At 30.3% G+C, this 25,768-nt stretch overlaps 1 protein-coding gene and 1 long non-coding RNA gene across 4 annotated transcripts in view; one reads left to right on the forward strand and one right to left on the reverse strand.

The window, feature by feature from the left end:
* LOC129958589 (uncharacterized) overlaps positions 1–25,768 on the reverse strand; it is a 172,613-nt gene that overhangs the window by 123,735 nt on the left and 23,110 nt on the right. The gene's annotated exons all lie outside the window — the stretch shown is intronic.
* LOC129958588 (ileal sodium/bile acid cotransporter-like) overlaps positions 1–25,768 on the forward strand; it is a 99,541-nt gene that overhangs the window by 55,900 nt on the left and 17,873 nt on the right. Inside the window, exons 2-4 of the mRNA XM_056071170.1 lie at positions 3,258–3,463; positions 3,541–3,745; positions 12,261–12,521. Of these exons, the coding sequence (XP_055927145.1) occupies positions 3,258–3,463; positions 3,541–3,745; positions 12,261–12,521 (672 nt within the window). The remainder of the gene's footprint in view (positions 1–3,257; positions 3,464–3,540; positions 3,746–12,260; positions 12,522–25,768) is intronic.

Genomic DNA, 25,768 nt, shown 5'->3' on the forward strand with positions numbered 1-25,768 from the left:
TTTCAGGAAAGAATGAAAAGAATAAAAAATTCACCCATTACCACCTATAACGATTTACGCTTTTATAACGGCAGCAATTGTAAAAGAAAAACTATTAACTAATTTGACTATTAAGACTTGATGCAAAAGCAAATTCCAGATATAAAAAACCAAAAAAATGCCATTTTTGAACTTGCATTCGTCTAGTTCTTAGGAACCGATTTAAGATAGAAAACTACGTTAAAAAATCGTTTTTTTTTTGTTTTTTTTTTTGTTTTTTTTTTTCGAAATTATGAGGGTTTTTTTATATATTATTATTTAATATTCTTAATGTTTGAAAAGGCTTTCGTTATAAAACCGTCAAAACCTTGGAATTTTGATTCTAAATCTATTCTTTGGGATTTTACGCTGATTTTTATACTTACATTTGCATGCGTTTTAATGCTATTTTACATCTTTAGATGCTATTTTCTCACATTCTAATCTTTAATGGAATTTTCTTACGAAGAACCTCATAGATTAAATACTAATGCATATTTTTTGTTCAAATTTGATATACTAATTTCACAGTATGTTCTGTTGTTCCTGAACTAGAGAATAAGTAATCTATTCAATTTGAAATATTTTATAGTTCTTTTAGTGCTTCACAATGTAAAAATATTATTTTTCAATTGAACTCCAATAAGTAAAGAATGAATAAAAATGCAATTTATTTTTTAGTTCAGGAACTAGATAATATATTTCATAAGCTATCTACGAAATTTTTAGCAAATCATCTGATAAACCCCTAAACTAGAAGAATTTTGCGTTGTATCTCTTTTTAGTCAAAAAAAATAAATAAATAATAATCCCTTTATTCCAATTTTTAAAAAGCTTTTGCCCTTTAACTGATATATTTTGGTTTCATAGATGTTTTTTCAATCTTTTTTATGCGAATATTCAAAAATATAACTATTTTCGAACGCTTTTAAAAATTTCAATCCGAACGCAGTCACATACCTTCAGGAAGGAAAAACATCGACCGTAAAGTTTCTCCTACTCGAGATCCCACTCTAAAAATTGTGTCACTCTCTCAAAGTTAGCGAACAATAAAAATAAATAAGAAAATAGGGGACTAATCAAAGAAAAATAAAAAAATATATACAATTAAAAATATTTATTCAGCAGTTTTTATTGAAGTATTATCATTCTTTCCTTAGCAAATATTAGAAAAATGCAGACAATGTTGAAATTTTTTGTGACCCTATTTAAAAGGCCCGATCATAATTTAAGATACTCAGTTCGAATGAGTTAAAATTAAAAAATAGACACAACAATCTGGGCCCAGTTTTAAAAATATACTTATATTTATTCCTTGGGGCATATATGTTACTATCAAAGTAATGAATTGCTTATTATCAATAAACCGCGGATTCGGTTAATATTATCAATTACCGGTTATCATCCATAATACCCTATTAATGAAATCGACCGCATCATATGTAATCATAAATAGAAAAGAAATTATCAAAACAATAATAAACAATTTATTGTGACGAAACAATGTAATCTAATGCGTTAATAACGTTTCATACGTTTTATGATGATTTTATCAACGAGTGCAGTTCTTAAATTAAAACTCTTGTACTTACAAAGATTTCGCCCATTTAAAGAAAGAAATATCTTTTTAAAATTCTGGTAAGATATTAAAATCTCTACTTCAATACAACTGAAACTGATGCAAGATATATCAAATTTAACTTCAGTTCTTCTCCAAAGAATTCGTCGCTTTTTTCTCTTTGCCTGAAATATTTTTATTTCCCCAAATTAAAGTTTTTCGCGTTTAACTCTTGAGTTATCTTTTATTAATAATCGCTCTTTCTCATTCGTGACATTTATATTATATCAAATGTGATTCACATCTCCAAAACCAGAATTATTAAAGAATGCATTTAGCGAATCATAACTGTATATGACTCTAATGCTATAAAAACAGAACAATCAATCTTTTACAGAGCTGTCACAATGATATTGTAAATGCTAAGATACATCAAAGTCAAATTGCAAACCTCCGCAAAGATATATGAATAATTATTATGTCCTTTAACCATAAAATATGATAAGGTAAAAGTAATTGTATTGCACTATATCTTTATCGTACACCATTGTTTCCTTTCATATTACGGGGGTATTCGGAGAGAGGGAGATATTAATAATAAATTATATAATAAAACTGAAATCTGAAACGACTATTTAAAAAACACTGCAATGTTGTCAAAATAATCTGAAATTTTAAAAAAAAAATTATTATTCCAAATTATTTCTTTCAAATGAATTTAAAATACATCAACTCTGTACTATAGTAAAATATTAAAATGCACATTCAATTCGATGATTAATTCAAAACGATGTTGAAAATATTTAAGAGAATATCATTAACTTAATAAACGACAAAAAACATATAGAGATTAAGACATAATTTTTTCAAACTACAAGTCAAGGCCATAGAGTGAATAATGAATATCAAACGATCAATTATTACTTGAATAAAGAATATATTTCTTAACAATCATTTTAAAAGTAACTTTATTTTATTTGCAAACTAAATTGTTATTGATTTAGTAAATTATTACCAATTACTTATTAAAACTCTATCTGAGTAATAAATACACATAAATTAAAATTTGTAAATATTTTTTTATAACTATGTTGTTTTAGCATAATACGTATGCATGTAGCAAGTAAAGTGTTGGTACATAATTTTAAAAATAATTAATACTCTCATTTCATTTATCAGAAGAGCCAAATAAACCAAAATGGTCAAATAATTAATTGATTACATATCATGCGAACAGTTAACAAAAAATAACCCACACACAGCAATTAAATTTCCGAAAATATTCTTATGTGCTAGTCGTGTATAATATACCAAATCAAAATGGATAAAGTTGCAGTACTTATCTTCAAACTTAAAATTATATTTGAATTAGAAAATAAAATCCTGATTTGTCAGAGAAATTTAATAGACCAAAATATATCAAATAGCTAATTAATTATACATTATAAAAAAATCAGAAATAAGTCCGAAACAATAATTAAATTTCCGAAGGCAATCCCATGCGCTTGTAATGTATAATATACTAAATTAAAATGTGAAAAACCGCAATGCTTATTTTCAAACTTAGAGTTATACTTGGCTTCGAAGAAAAACTTTCAGTTTAAAATATTTGCTTGAAACTGTTTTTTACACTAACAAAATTAGACGAAGAATTCTTATCGACAATATTTTTATCTAACAGTTATGGCTCCACGTAAGGCGGCCTATTGGTATCGTCATTGGGATGTGCAGTCAGTTCGTCCTATTACCATTATCGGCATTTTGTCTCATCAAAGTCCTGAAACTGGGAATTCTCCATGCAACAGGTCTTCTATTGTTAGCTTGCAGTCCAGGTGGGGTTACTTCAAATATATTTACTTATTTCTGTGACGGAGATATATCGCTTAGGTAAGTTGTTCATGTTTTCTAAGTGTTACTGTAATGAGAATTGATAATATTTCATAGCATTAATAACTTCTTTACAGTATAGCGATGACGACATGCTCGACATTGGTGGCACTTGGAATGATGCCTCTAAATTTATACATGTATGGGCAGAATCTTAATCGAGAAGATGTAGTCATTCCTTATGGCAAGATGGCTCTCTCCCTGGTAGCAGTGACATGTCCAGTCTTGGTGGGAATGCTTGTCCACTGGAAATGGCCAAAACTCGCCGGCTATCTCACAAAGGTATTGATTGATTTTTAGATGCTATAAATCTTTTTTTGTTATTATTGATAAGTTATGCAAAGTGGTTCAAAATAAAACATTAATAAATTTTTCAAGCGAAATGGAAAAAATAAATGAATTGCACTTATACAGGAAAAATGTAATTTCGTTTTTCACTAGAAAGTGAAAGGCAGAACTCTCTACTAGCAATAAGGGTGATCAATTTCGGCTTCATTGTTTAATCTTTCGAAACTTCCCAGAGAAAGAACTGTGAAGACATATGCTACTCCAAATATGATGAAATTAATGATAATACAAGAATTCCTTTTCAAAATTTCGAAAGCTACCCACGCAAATGGGTATAGAATTATCAAATTTCATTTTGCGTATTAAAACTAATGGTTATGGAACATTTAATAATACAAAGCCTGTTGAAATATTTGTGACCTACATAACAATTCAAAAAATGTCATCACCGATGCTAATGTTCGAGAAAGGATATTTTTAAAAATGAACAGCAATAAAGGTATAATCGGTATCAACAGTGCAACACCTGCTTAAGGCAACACCGCATACCTCGAATCTCCCAAATTTTACGAAAATGTGGAAAGGTTGATTTTTTCGCAATTAATAAAGAGTATACAATATTCGTTTTTAAACCTGGTATAAAACTGAAATGGTAATTGATAGATCGATATGGAAAAAAAAAAAAAAAACCGAAAATATATATTCTGCTACATTCATCATTAATTGCAAACTATTCAGTTTGTTTCTTCTTCTTGTAAAATTTAGAAAATTGAAATGAATAGTGTTGCTTAGTGGATAGTGTTAAACGGCAATATTAAAGTTTTCAAAATTCAAATCTGTAACAATTGCAGTCAAAATCCCAAATTTCGTTAAATATAATTATTCATAAAACATTATCTGCATAATAACCTTGCCTTTAAAAAAGGTTCAAATGCATTGCTCTTTATTGGACCTTGCAAACCCGAATAACATTCAGATTTTGAAATCTAATTTCTCGAAAGAACTCCAAAAATTAAATATTGTTAATCTACCAGAGAAATGTAATACTTTTAAAAATCAAAGTTACTTTCTCTTAAATATATTATTTAATGAAATTATCAATTAAAGAGACAGTCCTAAAAAATGTCCACCTTTGCAATTTCTAAACAATTGTGCCTCTTTTGGATAGACTCTCCATGACATTTTTCCTTAGGGTATACCCCCCCCCCCCATTACTCAAAATTGTTGCACAAGCAAAAAATTTGAATCACTGAAAAATTTGAATTTAAAGTAGAATTATATGATTATGAGATATATAAGAGATGAGATTATTAAGTTGTAATTATGAAGTTATATCTAAAGGAAACGTTAACAGCAATTACATAAATGATAACAAGAGATGTACGTAAAAAAAAAAAATATTTCAATCGAAAATTTTAAAATTGTATCAAAAATGAAAAAAAAAAAAATTCAAACAAGAAATTGTCAGAAAAAATTTCAAAACCGGCATATAGTTTTGCATACTATTTATTACTCGCAAGAGTCAAAATGACAGAAAACAAAAACTTTTATCTGATATTAGCAAGCAAATTTTGACCTACTTAAAATAATAGATGGTCAGAATGTGTTTTTACAAAATTCTGAATAAAAGAGTTAGTGAATGATTAGACTTCACCGGACAACATAAACAAGAAAAGGTCTTTCAACTTTTTCAAGCAAGGTTATTTCTTCATAGCTGAATTAAAAATGTAGGTCATCTTCTGGAAACGCAATTGATTAGCTGTGAGTGATAAAATGAAAAACCTTGAATGCAAATAGCAGTTGTTTATTTACAATTTTCTTTTCTCCGACTTCTTACTGATCGTAGTTGGTACTGTCAATTAATGAAAAGAAGTAATTACTTAATGACTTAATGTGGAAATACATAAGAATTTCCGGCTTGCAATGTCTACAATACAATGAAATCAGTTAAAAAGAGAATTAAATTGATTTCAATTATAAGGAAATAGCGAACGTTTATTTAGCTGTGTTAAAAATTCAGAATATAATCGCTAATTAAATAAAGAATCATTATTTTAAAAACTGAAAATGATAAATATAATTTGAAATATAGTTCTAAAGTTTATGCAGTCCCTGGCACGATCTGGAAGATAAAAGGTAGAAGCATGAAGCGATCAAATTTTGATATAATTCTCTTTTAACATTTCTTAACAGGACTCTTAACATTTTGTTCCCCATGAGTAAAAATTTCTCAAGAGAAATAGAAAAATTCAGACCTAAAATCAGGAAGAGGCACATAGATTCCGTAACATAAAATAGTGTTATTGATTTTAAAGTGGGTTTGCTTATCCCTTGATTTTCTTTTATTCAATATGCCGAAAATTGATCGTTTCTACAATTTAGTTTCATTGTATAGAGAAGCGAATCGAATATGCATTTTCGACTACTTGCCGTTGACCAAGTGGCTCCATATTTTAAAATAGATCTAAAATTGTTCGTAAATGCTTAAATTCATCCATCAATCTTGTTCCGTCTTTCGAATTATCGCATTCTTATACACACGTATAGAATAATACACTATGTAAGGTGTATGCGATGTCGAATACACGATGTAAGATTGTCAAACTTTGGAAGGATTCAATATAAAATTTGATATAGGTCTTTAGTTATAAGGACAAAACTATATTCTGAATTTCATCTATCTAACTCGAGTTGGTTTTTGAGTTAACGTATCCACATGTACACAGATAGATCGCCTTTTCGTTGACGGATTCGTATAAACTTGATAAAGATCGATCATTTTGATGTAAAAACCTGTGGTGAATAGCATATAAGCCAGTTAACAACTACGCCACACGAGTATATGCTTTTGTATCGTGGTCATGTTACTGGACTGCTAACCACAAGGTCCCAGGTTCTATCCTCGCTCATTCCAATCCGTTACATTGGTGACCCGGACGTGATACCTTACACCTTACACCAAATTTCATAACTCTGCCCTCGTTTCGTTTATTTAATTATTGTGCTCACAAAGAAACATAATTTCACAAATGGATTTTTTGTATTCAGGGAAATCTAGAATGTGGGTTCAAATCTCGAGGCCGAATTTTTGACGGTTACAAGATTTTATTGTGCTCACAAAGAAACATAATTTCACAAATGGATTTTTTGGATTCAGAGAAATCTAGAATGTGGGTTCAAATCTCGAAGCCGAATTTTTGACGGTTACAAGATTTTCACTTTATATGCTTCATATACGAGAAAGTAAAAATAAAGTGGTTAAGCATGAAATGGTGTACGGATACGTTACAACGCATTGAGTATCAGATCCTTTTTACCTTGTGGTTTCCCCTTTTTTGACATTCTTTCCATTCACAAGAAGATATGCTACTAACCTAAAGAGTGCAACATTTTTTTATTCCAAAATAATTCAAAATAACTTAACTCTATAACCAATCAAGCATGATACACCTTTCATTCAAAATTGTTCATTTTTATTGTACATCACAACCTAGATACTTGCAAATTAGAATGTACCAAAGATAAATATCATTAATTCTCCAAAAGTCAAATGGAAATATCAATAAATTTTCTAAACATACCGGCAGATATACATCCTTTATAAAAAAACTTAAACAACCTATTGCAATTTATCTCCAATAAAGTTCATAGCAACAGATGATTCTATGGCATAGAAAACTGATTTTAAAGCATGGATCGGAAATGAAATACAACCTTTAGTAGAATAATAGGTACAAAAATATACGTTCTTAAAGTCTACACACGTTTACAAGTAGTAGGATTCGCGAATCAATAGCAGACAGAAATTCACCGGGATGGAAATGTATTGCTAGCCGCGAAATGAATCTTCTTTTTTCGGCGAACACAAAGAGATTTGCAGTTCAAGTGTGAATGTGATCGCATCTAGTTCGCTGTTTGTTTAGAAATTTGCAAGGTAAAATCAAATAATCTAGCACTTCCAAATACTTCCCCCTCTCCTTCTCCTCCATTCATATGAAATTATAGATAGTTAGCGTTTCATTCGCCTCGTTTTTATGACTTGCATAGTGTTCGCGGTGAAAATAATTTTTTCGGGAGCTTTTTGCGAACTATTCGGCTCTCAAGTGTATATGAGTTTTTACAGGAAGCCTTCAATAAACTGATTATCCATTCAACTGAGAAAAAAAGAATGACAATATATGAGCCCGCTGGCGTGTAATAGCGATTAGTCTTGAATCATCTAAGTTCATTTGTAAGCGGAATACTTGAACTTAATTTAACTTATCGAACCTCATTTTAGATAAACATATCCCTTTTTAAGTAACATGTCTTTTTTAGCAATCAGGTTTCCATTAATATGATGAAATAATGTCACATTAACATACTTTGCTTAGTGACCAACTGGTAAAATTTTCCATGACCGTATTCTCTTTACTTTTTTCAGCATTACAAAATGTAAGAGTTTATAACCTAAATAGAAAAATAAAAGGCAATTGCAAAAATAATAATAAACAGAGAAATTTAAAAGAAAAGACACAATACATTAACCGTCAGATTATTAAGAGTCTGTGGTAATTTCAAGATGCAAATTAACGAAACACTTACTGTTAAAAAAATAATCGAAACAAAAAAAAATACAAACAGTTTTAATCACTTTAATGAAAAAGACTTTATATGCTGTAATAAAAAGCTAAGTGGAGCGTAATGGGAAGCCTCACTAACTATGAATGAGAGCAAATACGTGTTAGCGAACGTAGATTAGAGGAGAAAAAATGACTGTAGTAACAGTTACTTTTGCTTTTTTTTTCCATGATCAAAAACTTTTTAAAGATTAATTAACATATTTTCCTTCAAATACTTTTATTTTAATTCTAATAAGATCATATTAACGCACGCTAACATGAAAGCGTTAAAAAATTGCATTTAAATCAACCTCTTACTTTCAGCAATACAAAACAAATAAAGAGAGAACAATTACATTTCATTTCTATGTTACAACATCATGCACAAATTAAAATGCATGTAAGTGGGAAATGCACAAACTTAGTACTAATTAAATTACGTTATCAAGAATAAAGGAAATAAAACGTGACTTTTATTGTTGAATTGTTTCCTTTTGAACATATAAAGCCTCTCAAAAACTAAAAATAATGAAAAGCAAAGTAAATCTCGTTGAAACTGTTACTATGAGAAATCTTATTTGATTTTCATTATAAAAACTTCTGAAAAAAAAAACATGAGAACGTTTATATCGGTCTGCTTTGCTGGTTTCATTTGCTATCAATTCGAGTATGAAAATATCGTCATTTTTAGGGGAAAACACATGAAATCAATTATGTTTAATAATAAAAAAAAAGCATAAAAAGAATCATGCATCATTTATGTAGTGGTTTCGTAATCACGGAATTATTACATAATATGCAATCATTTTGACTTACTTCAACATGCACAAAAAGTAACGTGACAGAGAAAAATAAAAAGACAATAGCCCTCGGTTGTTTGGGCACTCATAAAATATTATAATTAGTTATAATCGCATGCAATAGAAATTTCTATAACTTATGTCTTCCTTTTTAAATTTATAAAACCTCTTCAATTATTTCACAATACTCTCATAAGTATTTAGCTCGCCACAGTCAATTCCTAAATCACGAAGGAAAAGAGGAGAAAACATCATCAGACACGAAAGATTTCATAGCCTAGAAACTGTACGTGAAACAGGAGAAAAATGGAAATGAATACGCATAAAATTCAAAGGATACGTCTGGGAATTTATCCAATTACTTTGAAAAAGTTCAGCAAGGGAAAGCAATTATTCTTTCCCACCTTCAGGCAATGTGGTATAACTGAGCCTTGATTCATTAAAACTACTGCTAATAATCGTTTCCGGAATTTTTGGAAAATACAAATTTTTAAAAGTAACACCAGATGTTGCTAAATATGTCATTGAAATTACTTATACTCTTCATACGTACAAAATATTCAGTTCCACTCAAAAACTTTGCGTACAAAATAAGATTCTACGGTTTACATGTATTTATAACACACACAAATATTTTTTTTATTCCCAAAAATGTTTCAAAAGTTTTTCTCAGATTTTAAAATTACTCCATTTTAATTAAAGCTTGGAAAAAAGGTGGGAGAAAAAACAACTCTTGCATCAGTACAAGTTCTATTTTCAACCTGCATGAAACTTGCTCTTTCTGTAAGCTTCTTATTCCAAATAATACAGTGAAATAATAATAAAAATATAAAATTTCATAAATATTTCAATATAATTATATTATTATATAATATAATATATTTTATAATATAAAATTTTTGTAACATTAAATAACTTAAAATCAAGTATCAGTCGCACTCTGGTGACATCCTTTCAACAAGACAGAGGCAGATTTCCGACTGAGCAGGCTATGCAGTTGCCTAGTTCCACTGAATTGAAGGAAAACATAGGCAGATCGATTTAAAAATGTTATATGCCTAGAGTTTAAACAAATAAACTCGCAAAAAAATGTATGTAAAAAGTCTATGAATTATAAAACATTAAGATAATTTTGTTAAGTACAATTATCCATGTCCTTGCCAGTATCATGACGTTCATTTAGTTATTACAGTATTTATGAACGTCAAGCATTTGCTTGGTTATAATTGTGTATAAAAATGAATGTCTCAGAGCAATGAGTCATCATAATAAAATAAATAAAATCATAAATTAAAAAAATCAATTTTAAATAAATCACAAACAACACTGATTAAATGAAAAATGTATTGTGCAATGCTCAGGGTTGCAAAAGGCCTTAATCTGTCATTACAGCAATACATATACATGTATGTAAAAAGTCCATTCAAATTTGATATAATATATTGTATTATATAGTATATGCATCATAAATATTATGTAGTATATTGAGATTCAAAACTGGTGAAAACGAAAAATCGATTTCTGAGTTAAGAACACAAAATGGCACCCTTCCATGTTCAGAAGTGAAAGGAAAGCTCAACTCCTTAGTTTTAGAGAGGATAAACCTTATGGAAAAATGATCTCCGAAAGGCTATTTTCTTCACATGGTGACTTTCGGATTTTTGCTGCTCTGATTCTTAATAGGCGATATTAACTTGCCTATTTCATTCCCCCCAAATACAAATTTTCTCACATTAGTACAAAAATTCGAACGTTCTTCATCTAAATAGTTCCAAAATCATGTTTTAAATCGTGCACATTTATGAACAGCTTCATATATTTTTCTATAACTCGCTATTTGTTTACTTTATATCTTAATTCATCCCGAATTGATAATAAATTACTAACTAATGTAATGTTTCAGATATTATACATAACAATATCATGTGTTCGTAATATTTTATTCATAAAATCAGAACTATAGAAGAATGGAGGATACCATTACAACATGAAAATTAACTAAACCATTACAGATTCACAGTAAAAACAAGAAAGTGACTCAAGGTTAATTATAATTATTTTTGTTTAAACATACATATTTATCAACACTTTCGAAAATAGCTAAGCGCAGAAGCACATTAATTCACTGTACAACTTACTATCACAACTGTTAGTCAAATACATTTCAAATGACCTAGAAAGTGACAAACCAGTATAATAAGCTTCCATCTCATCAGAAAGACTAATCTTTAATTTTTAAAAAGATAAAAGTTCTCAGAGATGTAGTTCTTGTCAAGGTGACTATCCTTTAAAATTTAAATTAAGATATATATATAGTAACAAAGAAAAAGAACAACTGGAAAAGCTAGATTTTTGGTATTAATGTTTTCCAAAAATAACAACAGTAATATGAAAAATGTTTTTGATTCTGTATCCATGAATATCTATTTATAAAATCAACCGTTTCAATTCATTATCTACAGCTTCAAATATGATTTGAGGAGGGGACAGCTGTCATGTAGCCCAATGGTATGCTTCTGTACATATTAATCAGTCTAAAGCCATCACTAGTGAGTGGGATGATGTATATTTCAAAGAAATCGAGTCAGAATTTTCACGAATATGAAATAGAAAACAAAAGCACAATGACAACTAATTGAAATGGCAAACAAATGCCATTGGCTTTTGTTAGCAAACAAAAGCTTTCAACTAAACTAGGAAATAATAATACTTAAAATGCCTTTGAAGAAAACCTGCTACTGTTTTTAAGAAATATTGGCATTTTAAGATATTATAAATGGCACGCACTTTTCTTTTTCTTTTTTTTTTTTTTAGTAATCCTAAATTGACAGAAACTTGTACTATAGGCATGATGCAAAAGTTTTGCAAATCGTTAGGTTTTAAAAAAAATTTCCAGGGGAATTCAGCCATTCTGATTTAAATTCCAGAAATAAAAAGATAAAACTTATCTATGAAAATTAAATGAACCGCAAGAAACTTGTGAAGAGATAAATATAACAATCACATGTCATGCTTGTCCCATCACAAGTCTGAATTGCAAGATAATTGACAAAATATATTTGAAACACGAAATACATAAATGTGATAATTTATTTCATTATCTTTCAGATTGGTAGCTATGCAGGACTTCTCATCATCGTCGTTTGTCAAACAATGGAGTTCTTCATCTTCCCTAACATTTTCGCGAATGTACCATGGCAGCTGTATTTTGCCGTAGTAATACTACCTTGTTTGGGATTTTCACTTGGTTACGTTTCTGGGTGGGTCTGCAGACAAAAGCCTCAAGTCCGAAGAACTATTTCCATCGAATCAGGAGTGCAGAATGTGGGAACAGCTCTCACAGTAGCTTCCCTCTCTTTCCCATTTGAAGTAAGTAATATTATTGTTCATTATAATTAACGTTTTTCAATAGATTATTAAAAATTCTTGTGGGACTTCTGATTAGGAATTAAAATATTGGATGAAATATATATTGGTCTTAAAAGTAACTCTGCATACCATACTATATCCTTAAAAATAAATTATTAGCAATGGTGTTTTGGTAGGTTAGGTATACTTACCAGTACCTAAGTACAACATTCGCTGATATGTATATCAATTGTCTTTCCCATAAAGTTCGCTGCTTTCGTTAAAAATACAAAGAGCGATCATTAAGTCCTTTTTTTCTTTTCGAGCACTTTTTCCGTTGACATTCCAACTCTTATCTCCTCTTGCCACTTAGCATCTCAGTAAATTACTTTAAAGTAATTTTTATTTGAATTTTTGTCAATCTAAAATTTGTAAGGTGACGATTGATTCTCAGTAAATTACTCTAATTTTTATTAGAATTTCAGCCAACCTAAAACTCTTAAGCTGGTTATTAATTCTCAGTAAATAATTCTAATTTTTATTTGAATTTCAGCCTATCTAAAATTTTTAAGATGGCGATTGATTCTTATCAATCGCCTTATCTTATGGTGATCATTAAAAATTACTCTAATTTTTAATGATTTTCAGCCAATCTCAATTTTTAAGCCGGCTATTGGTTTTTCTTTACTATATATATATATATATAAGACACAGTAAAAATCACTGAGAAAATTATCATATATTTTATATAAACAGCTTTCAAATGAATAGATAATCTATGTTCTGCATTCTGTGCGAGAAATAACTTTCGGAAGCATTCGGTAAAATGGTAATCTAAACAAATAAATTCATATGCAATGTCTGATGATAATCTTAAACAATGCCCAAAATGATAGCGATTGTCTTAAAATTCACAAATCAGAGTGGTAACAAATGGATGCTGCATCAGGAAAAATTTTTCCCATTTATCAGTTGAGTAATTCACAAGCAGCTGTTCTAATAAAATATGGAAAAGAGAAGGCACCTACATACGGTAATCGCAGCCTACAGCTAAATATTTTAGATCCAGTCAATGTACGAAACAATTGTTCCACATTTTAATGCTAACTAAAACAGTAGTCGCACAATCAACATAAAAATTCTCCATTTTTTTTCACAAGTAAATTCCATATTTTTCTGTTTTATGTAAAAATTTTATAAAAGAAACCGTGAAACTAGTGGGCATTTTAACTATGAAAAATGAAATAAAAATTTTTATAATATTATTATAAAATATGCATAAAAATACAACCTATCACTCAAGTTTTAAATTAAGGCCAAAAAAGAAACATTGTCCAACATTCTAACCCTAAGTAAAACAATAGACGTGTAGTTTGGATACAACCATCTCTACCTCTTTTTAACTAGTAAAAATATGTATTCCATATATTTAAGTTTCATGTAAAATTTTTATTATTGAAGTCTTGCAGTTGGGGAGCATTTTAACAGTGAGAAATGAAATAAAAATTTTATAATATTATTACACGAATACGCATGACCAACGCAACCTATCATTCAAAGCCTTGAAACATTGTTCAATATAGCAACGGTATATAACAATAGTCATATGACTAGAATACAACATTTTTATTTTTCGCCTAGTTAAAATATTTATTCTATACTTTTCAGTTTTATGAATAAATTTTATTATTGAAGGATTGCGACTGATAAGCATTTTTACTGTGAAAAATGTAATAAGAATATTTGATCACTTGAGGAGGCAGCCTGTGATAGTAACTTTTATAACTATATTATTCAGTAGAGCGAGAAGAGAAGAAAAAAGTAAATTTTTTTCGTGCTTATAACTGCTATAAGTTTCTAACTTTTATTAATTAAAGAATTTTGAGTTTTTAATTACAATTCAATTTGAAAAATCAAAGTTTTATTAGAAAATACATAATACTATATTTCTTTAGAAAATTTGCTTCATTTTCAATTTTGGCGATTGTTTTTTGGAATAAAATAGTAGCCATAGCTGCTTGATCCAACATATCTAATCAAGTCCACGAATCAAGGACTCTTGTTAATGGACAATGCGGTGTCTATTAATCAAGAAGAATCCTTGGAGAACCTACCAAGTACCTAAGATAGAAATCTGAATTAACTTCTATTTGGACAATCAATAGACAAAGTAGGCACTTACTGAAAGCCACGAAGTTCTTTTATCCCTTATTATTTTCAGGGTAATTTTATTTCGTTATTTCATTTGATTGTACTCGAAATCATTAAAATTAAAATCAAGTATCATTAAAATTTCAGAATTTTATTCTTAAAAATATTTTTCGTGTTTTGAAATTCGCTTCCAAATCAATGTGGTCAATTTTGTGCAAGAGCTGGCTGATTGGTTCACAACTTACCATATCGGCAAACTTTGGATTAAATTCTTCTTCTTCATGAGCACAACAGCCCCTTGCAGACCTTGGCTGTCTCAACCATGCACACTTTCCAGAGCTTTCTATCCCCCGCAACTCCCTTCCATTTCTTTATCCTCAGAACACATAGGTGCTTTCCACATCATCCGGCCATCTAATTGGAGGTCTTCCTCTGGCCCGGGATCCCAAAGGATTTTTAAAAGTGGATATTTTGAGGGCGCTGTTTTCATGGCTTCTCCAGATATGACCGAGCCCTCTTAACCTATTTCTCCGGATAACCAGTGTTATCTGTGGTTGCCCCGTAGAGTTTGTATGATTCAAAATTGAATCTAGTTAGCCAAAATCTTCTCTCTAATATTGGGCTTACTTATAATACTTACTTATAATAATTACTTATAATCTTCTCTCTAATACTGGGCAAACTTATAGTTCTAAATTAAATTATTGAGACAGGTTTAAAAACTTATTTTAATTCACTTGCAAATTTAAATTTCTTTCTAAATTAGATACTGAAAAAACTCTCAGGAAGATGACAAGCAATTGAATATTTTGTTATATCAATTTTTCAGAATACTTATTATTCAAAAATTGTTTATATAGATTAAACTAAAATCAATTTTAAAAAAATCTGTTTCATGAATTTGGAGAAGACAGTCCAATAGTAGTATTTTTTATAGACCAGTATGGGGCTTAACCCTTTATTCGGCATGATTGTTCAGAAGCAACGTGTTTTCATTGGCTCTTGGAGGAAGGCTACAGTTCCAAATTATTTACATAGGTAATGTAAGCATGTCTACATACACAGATGTCTCAAAAAACTAAAATAAATTCATTAATATAAATTTATAAGAATTAACTAATTAATTAATTTTAAAAATTTCAAGAAACACGTAAATATATTATACATAACCTACTTACTTAGTTTGTGTACCCAAAAAAATTTACTACAGTTTTTCACTGCTTACCAATCAAAGGTTTAATCCAGCTTTGTATGTGTATTAGGAGAAACTGGTCCACACTTCTGTTTCACTCGGAGGGAAACTTGGAATAACTTTAACATAGAGTACAATTCGTTACTAAAGCTCGCATCAGTTAACTAGTTTTTTTGAAAAATGCTGGTTAATAGAACAGCAAGATGATAAAGCCAATAAACTTCTTCCTTCGATTAATATTCTTTGCCCATGCTTTGTCTAATCCACTAGGCCACTGACGGTCGATTAAAATATTAAAATAGAGAATATTTTGTTTGCAAATAAAAAATATGAATTACTATCGTATGCAGAACCCAAAATAACTTTGCAATTTTATTCCCCACAAATGTGAAATGAGTCACAAACTTACATTGATAAAAAAAATTAATTTAATTAATTCCATGCATTATTCAGAACGAATAATCAAAAATCCTTTTGATAAAAGGGAAAAAAACAGCATTCAGATAATGCAGAAGTATTGCACCTTTCTCCTTGTATTAAAAATCAGATATTAATATAACCATTAAATTTCGCACTCATTAAAGCATTTCAACATACTGTAAACAATGATTTCAAAAACGTTTTTTCGCTTCCTCAACAAGTCATCTTCATTGAAATCATCCGTAACGATGATTTATATGCCTCAGTATTCCTTCTTAAAAGCGAAAAAAGTTTTCACCCTCTATCAGATCGTATTCTTGTTTCACATAATAAGCTTACAATAATAAGAAGAAAACCTATTTTATATCAAGAATAGAACTAAAAAAGGAAGCTACGTTTTCAATTAAAAAAAAGAAGCCATGATTTTCATATTTGATATAATATACCTAGTTTATATTAAATTCTAAATACTTTTCTAAATTCCATTTCAACGGTTCCAGTATTAAAAATAATATATTTTTTTAAGAATCATTATTAAAAATTATTAATTGAAATTCATTTTGAAGGGGAAAAAAGATGGTTGCATGTATTCATATTACATAAACATTTTCCACATTTGTAGAAACAACATAACAAAAAAATAAAAAGTTTGTTTTGTTTTGTAAGAGAAATGTCCTCTTTTGAATCTACAGAATGGCTATTTTAGAACAGACTGCTTAATTTAGAATCATGATCAGATAACACTAAGCCGACATCCCCTCTCCAAATTTCTGCTCCACACTAGCGAGAAGATATTTGCCTCTTAATATATTATAAGTAAACCTGCCCCGTATAGAGGATGTATCTTCCGAGGAACCATGTTTCAAATCCCGTTTTTCTCTCAATATATTTAGAGTAAATTAGCCCCATATGCAGGATGTATCTTCAAGTCTTAATGTCTCAAGCCCGCGATCCTCCAATTCCGAAGTCAAGATCTTAGTATGAGGTCACAATGCTCTATAAATATTTAGAGGAAATGGCATCTATTCAAAAACTACCATTTAATATTATCCCGCATATTATTTCAACCTTGTAATTATTTTCATCGGTAAAATATATTTTTACCTCATTTAATATTAAAATTATATAAATTTATCAATTTCGAAAAATGACATTTTCAATTTATTAATATTTTCTAATTTATTTATGATAATAATTGTATAATTTATCGTCTAACTGCAGATTAAGCTTCATAAAGAACATGAAGATAAAAAAAATGGTACGTCTCTCAACGGAAACTACAATAATTTTTCCTAATATCTCAAATAAATGAAAATAACTAAGTAGCATAGACAAGTTTTTTAAAAATATACGTAAATCTTCTTAGCAGCAGCATATCTAATGGCTTATGTCAAAGGCTAGGTTTTAAAAAAATTACATTCAATTTATCAACCAAGTCTTTCCTCTTGTCTGAAGACTTCGAAATCAAACTTACGCTTGTCATTTAAGCCACATAATTTTGTTTAAATAAAAGAACTCAGCCTTCAATAAATCTTATTCAAAAGTATTAATTCTTTCAAATCTGGTCTTAATTTCCCCTCAAACAAAACATCACGCGCATAGATTCTTTTTCTAAAAATCACTCATTCATCTAATAGCACTAAATGTAGTTTTAACAAGCGCGTTCATCTACAAACAAAAAACCATAATGACTTCCGCCAAATAATCTTTCTTTCTGTTTGCACGCTCTTAAATAAAATCTCTTTTCGAATCTCTGCAATATTTTGGTGGGTCTCAAGTAATGCGTGAGAAATCATTCTTACGTTGTCATGGTTTCACACACATTATTAGCTATGATAATGATAATTCCTCACATCTACCATTCAAGAAAGACTTTTAAATTCAGCATCATAATTCCATATACTTTAAACATTGTTAATGAAATCATATGAACAAAAGGATAATACTGAGATGAATAAAATACACTTCAATCCTTTTTCATAACGATATCCAGTGAAATCTTAACAATAAACTTTAAAATGAGCAGAAACATTTTAATTTAATGACCGTCTTTTAATAACTATAACTGAAATTACCAAATTATCAAAATACAATAAATTTCCTCATACATTTCTAATAGTTATCGGGATAATAGCGCATCGATTATCACGGCGCTTTATTTAATGCAAACAACTGTCCAGCTTGTAGATGAAAGGCCTGCGTCCTACATTAATTTCCAACACACAGGCCATCTTTTAATTGTGATGTAATATTCAATGAGAAATTCGTGTATATTGTTAAACATTCAACGGTTTCTTATGTACTCGAAAAGAAAAAGATTTTTCCCCCGTTATTTAGACCAACCCGGGGGGGGGCACCTCGGAATGAGGATGAGATGCTTCCGGCATGGTGGTTGGATCTCGCCATACTGGAGGGTACACAAATAGGTGGGGGATCTGACTCCTCCCATCGATGACGGGACGTACTTCCTTCTGGAAGGGTTGTACCGTGGCCGGTGATGGCCCTTAGGATTCAACCACAGTTTCCGCCAGTGTTGCTGTTGTGGCGGTCCGGTTATTCAGTTTTATGGTTTAAATCCGTGTGCCTTCGTGGCGGGTCGGAGAGTCAGATGGCTGTCTTCCCCCGTTATTTATGGATTTCAGGAAACTCCTGAAAAAAAAGTAAGGTATCCGCTGGGAATAACAAAATACTCCAGAGTCAAGTGGCTTTGATTAAGCAATGGTAGACGTCTCAGTTCATAACAAGTTCCACGACCGCACGAGACACAGGGGAGTTTTTCAAGGGATATTCGCACCTTCATTCTTATGAGATAAGGAAGACGCAACAGAAAATGTTGAAATTTCACAAAAAGACGAAGCTCACTCAAACTAAATAATATACCTTAAACATTTTAAGATGAATCTTATTATTTTGCATTTTATGCATAAAATGTACAAGAAAAGTATATGCTTCTTAAAATAATCAAGACATTTTGTTCACACCACACTACCTAAATTTAAAAGTTTGATTTCAGAGGGTGAAAAATTCGCCCTCTGAAATCACATTACTCATTTACTCATATAATTCACATTACTCATATAAAGTAATCTAATATACACTGATTATCAATCCAAATAAATCAAAAAAGAGAGAGAAAAAAATAAATTTCAAAAGAAATTGCGTGAGCAGTAGATTCGTAATTTGTGGGATTTTTTTGGTGCAAAAGCCATGTTCCGCAGTCTGCGTCACACATATGGTAGTAAATAGAAGCACGGTGCCATAACATAAAAAAAGTTCTTAAAGTTCTAAAATATATTTTCGTTTCTTAAGGAGATAATAAAATGTGTTTAAAAATGATTGAAATGAAAGAAAATGATAAAAATGAAAGAATAAAATTGAAATGTAAGCTGAAACTGTCAATCCAGAGAAAGAAATCAAATGGAGCATAAAAAGTTATTAAATCAGTGAAAATTGTAAAAACAAAAAGTAAATAAAATTGTCTTATCAATAAAAAATGTATCAAACCTATTCTTGTTTGCACCTCACCGATGTTATAATATGAAAATAGCTATTTTCGGCCGTTTACATGTAGTAAAAGAAGGTGCGCTTACAGGACAGATATCTTTAGGTGTATTCTTTAAATTCTAAGGTCTGAGTATGTCGCCTCGCGACACATTAGAACTCCATTTGGCGTCAGATTTACAAGCATTTGTTTTTCCTTAAAGAAGAACCGCCTTTGATTAGAGCTCAGAGCTAACAGAATGAGCATGTGATGGAGATTTAGTAACCTCATCACTAACTGTAATTTTATGCATCACAAAATTAACTTGTCTGGGAGCAGAATTGGAAACTTGTTTTTTATTCGTATTAAGTCTGGGAGATACTGTGGAGTTTTGTAATACTTAGAAACACTGCCACTACTGATTTTCTAGCTATCTTTATTAACCTGAGAATCTTTTTTTTTTTTTTGGGGGGGGGGGGTATTTTTAGTTTTCTGTGTATGACAGTTTTGAAATAGGAAAATTCTAGTGACTCTAATTTACATTCTAGAACAGTAGATTGAAATGAAATTATTTCTTTACAAATATTAGATGAAAATAATTTTATAAAAGATTCAACGGAATCTAAGGCAAATTTCGGTGGATATACATGATTTTTTTTAATAGAATAGAATCCAAAAGTAAAATTGCAGGCAAGAATTAAATACCTATAATTTCGAGCGCTTTTCTCATTGCAATAGAGTTGCAGTTTTAACAGTTCATCGAGTTTCGGCATACGAAATATTTTATTTCATTCTTTTGACAATCACTTTCTCTTCAAATTCCATGCAAAACAAGATCATCGAAAAGAAGTTTGCGAACCCTTACTTTACATATTTCTCAGATACTATACATTCAGGGATGCTATGACCTGCTTCCGAAAAACAGGCACAAGTGAGAGTCCCGCAGCACGAATTTTTCGAACGATCTAAACGCTGATATTTAGAACATCGCAGAGTTACAAAAAACATAAGGCTAACTGACGATTTCATGTTTTGAAAGAACGAAAATATAGAACTAGATGCCTGCTATCTACAAACTGCCCATTACGTCTAATTTTGATGTAGCGAATGAGTTTCCCCTTGAAAAGAAAGTGTGGTTGAGAAAGTTATCGCAAATTTGCTCCATCGTGGTGTACAACAATCCTTCAAAAGAAATAACATCTTTAGAAAACTTGCATGAGTACTAACAGTTACAGGAATAGTGGCTAGAGATTTTAATTTAAAAATTTGTTCAGCATGTTGACGAGATGCAACTTCTATAAGCAAGTTCTCATAGCTAAGTTTCTGGATAGATTTTGTGGTGGCAAGAATTGCAGTTGTCGCCTTTAAACAAGGAATGATTAAACAATGTAAAATATCTCATTCGTTGTCAAAGTACATTTTTAAATGGAAAAGGTATTAAATGATTTGGCCGACTGTTTTATTTGGCTGTTTTAGAGTCATTTGAATGAAGCTTTTTTTTTTTACCGAGTTATTTTTATCACCGAAAAGCCAAAAAGGATTAAGCCACCGACTCCGGACATTTTCAGTCTCTGCGCATACTTTGATGCTAAATGGTTCCCATACAGTAAGAATCCCGACTTACTTCCTCGGGGACAGCGAATACCCTTAACATCAAGCCCCCTCCCCCAAAAGGGTCCTATTGCTTGATGCCTTTATTCCACCCAGCAGACTAACCACTTAAATGTCTAACTGCCTGTAGAACTGATACTCCAGGGACCACAATGTACCACCGGTCTATTGGATCGCCACACTTAAAAACATGTGGGGGTTTTAGTTGCCCATATGCAGCAAAAAGCAAACCGAGAGGCAACAATTTCTCATAAAGAGCTCCTTCGTTTGCCTCTAAAAAATGGAAGAAAAAAGCGGAAAACAGAATCTTAAGGACAAAGTAAACTTGAAGGGAGAGTCTTGGGTACCTCAAGATTGCGACACTGTGAAGGGTCGTAAACAGAAGAATAAAGAAAATTTCTATCTTTAGTTCGCTAACTTCTTGAATGAAGATTCTTCAACTACTTTCAATGTAAATTAAAAGTATTCGTCATAAAAAATAAACGAGCTTTCTAAAGACGTCGAATTTTTTTACCCCATGTAAGACAATGTTGCTTTTGAACAAGCGTCTGATTCGAAACGAAAAACGCCAGTGGAAATTATTACTTTCAAAAAGATCAATAAAATTGATGAGGACGTAGAAGAGAATGCTGAAAATTTAGAAGTCAGCAATGAATGAAATTCTCATTCGAATTAACCATTCAAATAGCATGCATATATCATGGCAATGCATTTCAGTAGTTTGTATTATTATTCATTGTTATGAATTTTAGCAATCTATATTATTATTCAGGCTATATGGTATTTAATTTTCCCCACTAAATATCTCACTATTTTTTTAATATAATTAATCATAAATACAATTAAAATATCATTTATCGTTTTTCTAAGTTCATCAAAAAATTACAATAAATACGTTCTTCAGAAAATTTCTTTTTCTTTAAATCGTTCTTGTCTTCATTCTGTAGACAAGAAAACGCAAGAGCAAATAATATCAGTGAAATGCCATAAAACAATAATACAATGTTAGCTTCAAACGTAAAGGCAAACTATCGTGATCTGAAATAATAATGAGCAAATGAGGTACTTATCTCATGACAAAAAGAAGTCCTAAACAATAATGATAAGAGATACACAATGATTCCCTGTATTATATTCGAAATAACCTGCACATTTACAATCAAAACCGAATTGCCCAGTTTTACAACAGAGTTCTAAATGATTGATCATCCAAAACCCAACCGTATCGCGATGACCTCTAGACGTATCTTTCGCTCTCAATACAAGATCGAAGACTTGTCTCTGATTTTTATGTGTCTCTTTTCTCTTGTAAATAGCAATAGATTACAAAAAACATGTCATGAATGAGTGAACCATGCACACTTTTCTCCATTCATAAATTTTCAGGGGGGAAAAATGAATGAACATTACATACAAGATATCCCGTATTCAGGGATATCCCGTTGGTTTAAAAAGTTATGCAAAAGCGGAAACACGATCAAGGAACTTTCGTTCACAGCAAAAAAGAAAATTAGTTAAATTACAAAAACAGTTGCCATTTAGCGCTTTAATATCCATGTTGACTGAAGCATGGTTACTGTTATCACGCTTAAAAATTTAGAGATAAAGATCATACAATTAAGTTGAGATTTGGAAGATTTTCGACACTAATTTTATGAAAATCAAGTACAACAGAATCAACAGCTGTGGCAGACCTTCAAAAAAATTTCGTAAATTATTGAGATGATTGAGCGGTCAACCATTTACAAAAGCGAAAATGCTACTTCAATATAATTTCAAAAAGACTTACTTAGGCAATCTCTTCAAAAAATAAAAAGGCAATCTCTTCAAAGACAAGTTACAAACAAGGATAAATGGCCATGGGTGTCATTAATTTGTTAGTCTTTCTTGGTTGATGTTGCTTAAAAGATATAGCGGTGTAATTGATTAATCGCAGCAATAGAGTTGGTGTTTCAGAAGTCAAGGAAAAATTTTGAAAATCACTAATTCGTAAATGACAGAAGAATGAAAGGTGCCATCAGCAAGGAGGGATTGAAATGAAATCAAATTATTATTAGTTCATTTTACGAAAACAGAATTTATTGGTAGTAGAATCACAATCTAAGTCACTAAATGACTCTGTAAGCATCTCCGAAGTCCTAATATGTATTAATGTTTGTCTTAACTCCTGCATCACCAAATAATTGGAGATACGAAATGCTTCTAATATTTTTAATAAATATACCAATCAGTTCAAAGTAATCTCACCATCAGATTTTTGTTCGATCAGATTAAATGGCCATAGCCATAGATATGCAGAGAACGCTAAAAACATTATAGACAGTCACTAAACTTTGACAGCTGAAACCATTCCTTCATATTGATATGCAAAAAGTCTTTTCCCTTCGCTTGAAACTTCATAATGTCAAAAAAGTATTACAAATACCTAAATGACGCAACATCGTATGTGTTGAGCAGTCACAAAATTGATTTCTCAACACATATGATAATTATTCCTCATCAAATAGGGTAATAAAAAATGCGATTTCATTACCGTTCTAAACAATTAAAAATTATTTTTTTAATCAAAAATTTGGATCAAAATAAAAACAGAAATGAGTGAAGTGCTAATAGAAATACTCTAAGTAGATTAGTATTTTAACCATATTTATAATATATTTTAATAAATGTTTAGGAATTTTCTTATACTTAAACTTATCGTTGCTTAATTTCGCTACCGTATTGTTTCCAGCGTCTCATGCCCTAACGTCTTAGCAGCACATTACAAAGCAAAGAATTATAGTATAAAATTTTTCAAACCACAAATTTTAATACAACATATATATTTTTTTAAAAAAACATATTGGTAGTTACAAGAAGAAAAAGAAATATTTCCAGAAATTAATGGATGATATACTATACGATGAAGAGGATAATCAATTCTATAGATGAATTCAGCAATTCGCTATAAAATAATTCGGTAGATAACGATAAACCATCAATAAAAAAAGAAGAAAAAATCTTGTCATAAACATGAGGTAATCAGCTTATTTTATTCTGTACGCCATGACTTACTAATTATTGTGCTCATATACTGTTAGTATGAATGATCGCTGAACTTCTGACAAAATGCAAAAGATTTCAAGAAAATGTACGAATGGTATGAACAAATAAATTACCTGTGAGACACAGTTTCTTCACATGGCTATTAATGTGTTAAACTGTAGGCTTTCAAACTCAGTACATTTACACAGCTTAGTACATTTCACCGCTCAGAAATTCAAATTCTAATGTACTTGATCTTTCCATTTGAAATGCTAAATCCCTAACTGTTTTATTTTCAATAAAATCGAATTAAATTACATCTGTGAGGTCGTAATAGTTAAACTAAGAAATCATAGGTCGCTGAAGTTGTTTATGCATTCACCATAATTTGTATATCGAATTCTCATATTTAAGAATATTTGAGTTGTAAGTTAAAAACGCGATAATTCGATAAATTAAGAAAAATAACTGTTATGTAGTTAATGGATAATTCTTTTACTATTATTTTACATAAATTTAATACTATTGGTGCAATATAAATCCTTCTCACTCCCAGCACTACAAACTGAGTTCAGATAATACAAATATTACTGAGAAAGACTGACTACAATATATTCATAATTTAAGAAAAATAAATTAGCTATTTAATCCAGATTAAGTAGCTGAGAATTTCTCAAAACTTCATAGTTGAATAGATCTCAAAATCATAAAGCTTTTATCACTTTTTTATCCATTGTTATTTGCCAATAAAAGCTTAGTACAAATAACTATCTAAATTTTGCCAGTGAGCTATTGATACATTTTTCAATTAATTGCTTCTGAAATCACAAGCAAAACATTGATCATTTACAAGCATCATTGCGGATACATATCTATGCATCAAACTATTTAATTTTTTGACCTTGCATGTTTGCACGTGATAGATTACAAAAAAGATAAGAATTGGGAACTGTTAGCAAGTTCATCGACTCTCCCTTCTTCGGTCTACCGCTTTACTTTTCCTGTCAAGCTATTTAGCTTCCTGTTGAAGTAACATCCTCTCTTTGATAATATCGAATTTTCTCGGTCATTTATTTTGGATTTCCTTTTTTTTTTTATGCTACATTAAACCAATTATATTTATCATCAACAGAAGAAACGTTTACCAAATATAACCCAGTTAATATTAAACTTCTTGCAGCTGCAACAGCAGACGTAATTTAATTTTCTTATATCAAAATTTGTAAAGATTCTACACATTCATGTCACTTAATAAACACATACACGTGGTATAACTTTTCCCAAAACGCATGTTAGCTCATGCCTGATATATCTATTTAATTTCTATTTGAAATCCGTTTGCATTCGTCAGTCGAATTAATCTGGAAACGGTGATAGCGCAGAATAACC

The sequence above is a fragment of the Argiope bruennichi genome, chromosome X1 (assembly GCF_947563725.1).
Source record: "Argiope bruennichi chromosome X1, qqArgBrue1.1, whole genome shotgun sequence".
In the NCBI taxonomy this organism is placed as follows: Eukaryota; Metazoa; Arthropoda; class Arachnida; order Araneae; family Araneidae; genus Argiope; species Argiope bruennichi.